The following is a 4,879-nucleotide window of genomic DNA, read 5'->3' on the forward strand; positions in this document are numbered from 1 at the left end:
ACAAGCAAAAAAATCCATTTAAGCAACAACAACTACGTCCTGAGGCGGGGGGGGGGGGCGACTGTATGGCCTTTTTCCCTGAAGGGGGGATTCACACCCTGTAAGACACTGAGGAGAGGCAACACGCAGGAGGAGAGAAGCTGATCGATGAATAGAAAGAAGAAGGTCTATATATAGTCTTCAGTCTGTATGGCGTTTCACCTTGACAGCTGTCACCGAGGCGATGCACATATCCTGTGTGTGTGTGTGTGTATTGAGAAATTGATAGAGAGATAAATAGAGAGAAATAAAAAAAAGACAGGCATCTGACAGAAAGAGAGAGAAACAAGTGTTTAGACAGACAGGAAGAGAGGCATAGGGAGAAGAAACTGACATTGTATACTGAAAGACAGACAGAGGCATCAGACATTTAAAGGCAACAGACAGAAATATTATGATCAGCTGCAGTCAACCATAATGAGAATGCTTTATGTATGTAGGAGGGCCTAATGATGTTTTGCTTATTTCACACACTGCTGATGCCTTGTTGAAATCGCCTACTTTGGTCTCTACAGCACCTGTGTGTAGGTGTGTGTGTGTGTGTGTGAGAGTGTGTGTGTTGTTTCCTCTCTCTGCAAAAAATGATGTCACAGGTATACGACATGTAACTCGGGATCCCATTTTATGCCCTGTTCTTAATTTCTAGTCAGGCACTGCAGATGGGGGGGGGGGGGGGGGGGGGATAACCATCTCAACTCTCCTGTGTGTATGTGTCACCCCCCCCCCTCCACACACACACACACACACACACCATAAAACCAAAAGGATCCGCTGCTGAAGCAGTATTTTCCAAACAATGGGATTGATACAGGACATCATAATAAAAATCGATACGAAAGCATTTTCTCTATTAAAAAAAAACAAAAACACTTCTCTTCTTCCCCCCCCCCCCCTCCTCCCTTACAGTTGTAGATCTATTTTTTGCCAAGCTTTTCTTTGTATTAAAAAAAAAAAGAAACGTGACGCACACATGCGCATATAGGGGAGCCACACTGACGCATCGTTTGTTGTATAGTCAACTGTTTTTCTGTTTTTTTTTTTTCTCTTCCTCCTGCTGGACCGAGGCATGCCTGTGGCGGATAATTGTTTTACCGCATTCAACAGTGTTTTCTAAGCAAAAGGGGCGAAAGTCAAAGCTGTAACGGTGGGCGGCTGTGGCACACCAAAAAAAACAGGGGAGAGCGACATGCCAGAGCGATGCCGCTTATCCTTCACGAATGCGGGTAATTAAAGGCACTGAACCGAGCCGGTACGAGCCGAATGTGAGATCATCTCACCAGTGTTTTCGCCGATGCCGACCCGCACACTTTTACCATGGACCCGCGAGCTTTCAGTGTCGTTATGACAATTTCCAGTAGGAGCGTCGTTCGGAGTCGCAAAACCTCTTTTCGCACCGCGGAGGGGAAATAAAACTACACGTCGGCAGCTTTTAAAGTGTGAACATTTCCAAAAAAAAAAAAATCTCGCCCCCTGTATATGTGGATTGATTTTTTTTCCCCCTTCCTCTCTTCCTCCTCTCTCTTCTCAGCATTCCCTCAGTCAGTCGACGGATTTTTTTTTTTTTTTTTTTTTTTTTTTTTTTTGCCATTGCAGCTCAGTAGAGGGTGTCAGATCTTTCTAAGAGCACCGCGCTAGGATGAACACAGTCTCCGGGTTTCTCTCTTTGTGATTCCAAAAAGGAGGAAAAAAAAGAAAAAGAATCACCGACCGGGGGGAAAAAAAAGGGGGAAAGAGGAAACGGTCGGGAAAACGGGAGCTAGAAGCGAGACGCCGAAAGATGTGAGAAAGGGGGCTGGAATGCGGTGTTTTTTTTTTTGCAGCGCTGTGTGATCGCCGCTAAATCTCCGGCGCAGGGTGTGAATTCAGCACCGGGGGAGAGAGGGACAGCTCCCGACGCCGCAACACGCAGCACGACCGGCGGGGAGAGAGAGAGAGAGAGAGAGAGGAAAAAGGCACGGATTTGTTCATTTTTTTTTTTTTTTTTTGTGTGTGTGTGTGGTGGTGGTGGTGGTGGTGGTTGCCAAGGTCAGTCTTTTAACGAACTGAGAGCCGAACGATGCGTTGGAACACTAACTGCCGTCCGCTGTTTTTGATTCGCATCATAAACATGCCGAGGCTCTGAGGATTCGGTCGATGTGAATGAGACGCTTATGTTGGTGATTTCCAAAACACTGGGAAGTCCGGACACACGGAGCAGGTTAGACGCAGCATGGATCTGTTATAAAAAAGAACTGCCTTATCTTCTCCCGCACCTAAATGTCGATCTCCTCTTTTCTTGTTACTGATGTAGACAGATTTCACTGCTCGTATGTCTTGAAACCGGGGATGAATTGTCCGCGTTGAAAAATGCTGCTTTGGATTGTTCTGCTGAATGCGGCTCTTTGTGTTGCTAGTGGAAATGTTACAAGGGACATTTGTAAGGAGCAGATATGCTCTTGCAACGAGATAGAGGGAGATCTGCACATAGACTGCGAAAAAAGGAGCTTCACCACTCTGCAGCATTTGACTGGCCCCAGCTCGCAGTTTTACCACTTGCTGTTGCACGGGAATTCGCTCTCCAGGCTATTTCCCAACGAGTTCGCCAACTTTTACAATGCTGTGAGCCTGCATTTGGAAAACAATGGCTTGCACGACATTGTCCCCGGCGCCTTCCTGGGATTGCAGCTGGTGAAACGGCTGCACATCAATAACAATAAGATAAGATCGTTCAGGAAGAGTACATTTCTGGGGTTAGACGACTTGGAATATCTCCAAGCCGATTTTAATCTATTGAGGGATATTGACCCCGCCGTTTTCAGGGACCTAAATAAACTTGAAGTGTTAATACTTAACGATAACCTCATCAGCGCGCTACCTATAAACGTGTTTCAACATGTGCCCATTACGCATCTCGACCTGCGGGGAAACCGAATCAAAACGTTGCCTTATGAGGGGATCCTTGAACAAATACCGGGTATTGCGGAGGTTTTGTTGGAGGACAACCCGTGGGACTGTAACTGCGACCTGGTTTCTCTTAAGGAATGGCTGGAGAACATACCGCATAACGCGCTCATTGGGAGGGTGATATGCGAGGCTCCGACCAGACTGCAGGGGAGCGACTTGAACGAGACGTCGGAGGCGGATCTGTGTCCTTCAAAGAACGGCGGCGTGGACACCAGCCTGGTCGCCCCTCCCACCCAGGACGAGACCTCGGAGCCCGTGGCCCCCGGGCCGCGTCCGACGCCTTACAAGCCCAACGGAGAGGCCAGTGGGCCCCCGACGCCCGGGGCCACGGGCCCAAGAGCCGCTCCAAATCTCGTGAGAACTGGCAGCTGAAAACGAAGCCTACCCCCGTGCTGACAGGTGTGAACGGGGACAGAGAGCAGCTGCACAACGCGACGTGCCCCCAGTCCTGCAACTGCAAGCTGGTCGGCTCCAGACAGGGGCTGGGGGTCAACTGCGAGGGGAAGAAGATCGAGACCCTGTCCAACCTGAAACCCAAACCCTTGGTCGCGCACGAGCTGAACATGAGAGACAACAACATCCATGCTGTCAAAAAGAACCAGCTGATTGGCTACTCCAGCCTCAACCTGCTTGATCTGGGTGGGAACAACATCAAGGTGATCGACAACAGCACTTTTCAGAACCTGACCGAGCTGAGGTGGCTGTATTTGGATAAGAACTATCTGGATACGGTGCTGGCAGAGATGTTCGTGGGCCTTCTGAATCTGGAATATCTCAGTTTGGAATACAACGACATCCAGCTCGTCGTGGCTGGCGCGTTCGGCCCCATGCCAAATCTGAGGGTTTTGTTCCTCAACAACAACTTGCTGAAATCTTTACCCGTGGATGCTTTCCTTGGGATTTCTTTATCCAAAATTAGTCTGCATAATAATTATTTCACCTATCTCCCCGTGGCTGGCGTGTTAGACCAGCTCAATTCAATCATACAGATTGATTTGCACGGGAACCCGTGGGATTGCTCGTGCAACATCGTGCCCTTCAAGCAGTGGACGGAGAAACTGGGGGCGGACGTGATAGTGAGCGACCTCAAGTGCGAGTCCCCGGAAGAGTTTTGGAAGCGAGATTTTCGCCAAGTCCGAAACGACCGCATGTGCCCCAAACTCTACGACGGAATCTCGCCCACCTCCCTGGCCAAAAACAGCACTTTCACCGTGGACTCGGGGACGCGCTCGAACTCTTACTTGGAGCCGAACCGGGTCTCCATCTCGGTGCTCGTCCCCGGGCTGCTGTTGGTGTTCGTCACGTCCGCGTTCACCGTCGTAGGAATGCTTGTGTTTATTTTGCGGAACCGCAAGAGATCAAAGCGGAGGGACGGGAACTCCTCCGCCTCGGAGATCAATTCCTTGCAGACAGTGTGCGACTCGTCTTATTGGCACAGCGGGCCTTACCACGCAGACGGGGGCGCGCACCGGGGCTTCGACTGCAGCGCGCACCTCTCCACGACAAACGATGCGTAAAAGGACTCTGCTATTAGTCTAGTACAGTAAGCCTACACCAGACTGGATTACAAACAGTCACACAGACAGACTGACGTACAAAAGTGACTAAAACGGCAAGATACCGAGCCTCTTCATTACGCTTTCTTTTCGTTATAGACGTATACAGACTTGTTTATTATTATTTTTTTTGTTTTTCTCCAGTTGAACCAAGTAAGTCAGTCTGCTGCACAGGCCCCATACTGTAATATATGTATATGCCAAGCCCCCCACCCCCCCACCCCCCTGGCTAAACCCCTCCCTCCCTCCTCCTCCCAGTTCTGCTATTTGCCGCAATCGGACTACGGATCTGTATGAGACAGAAAGAGGGAGAAACACAGAGAGAGAAAGAGAGAGAGAAA

At 49.5% G+C, this 4,879-nt stretch overlaps 1 protein-coding gene across 1 annotated transcript; it reads left to right on the forward strand.

Moving 5' to 3' along the window:
* Window positions 1-2,385: 2,385 nt before the first annotated feature.
* LOC139668075 (SLIT and NTRK-like protein 1) lies at window positions 2,386-4,499 on the forward strand. Its single transcript, XM_071547550.1, is given in 2 exon segments — window positions 2,386-3,313; window positions 3,316-4,499. Coding segments are annotated over 2 exon segments (2,112 nt in total).
* Window positions 4,500-4,879: the final 380 nt, after the last annotated feature.

The sequence above is a fragment of the Centroberyx affinis genome, unplaced genomic scaffold, assembly GCF_046629955.1.
Source record: "Centroberyx affinis isolate AG114_WGS23_722 - 3 ecotype Tasmania unplaced genomic scaffold, CSIRO-AGI_Caff_v1 ptg006007l_1, whole genome shotgun sequence".
In the NCBI taxonomy this organism is placed as follows: domain Eukaryota; kingdom Metazoa; phylum Chordata; class Actinopteri; order Beryciformes; family Berycidae; genus Centroberyx; species Centroberyx affinis.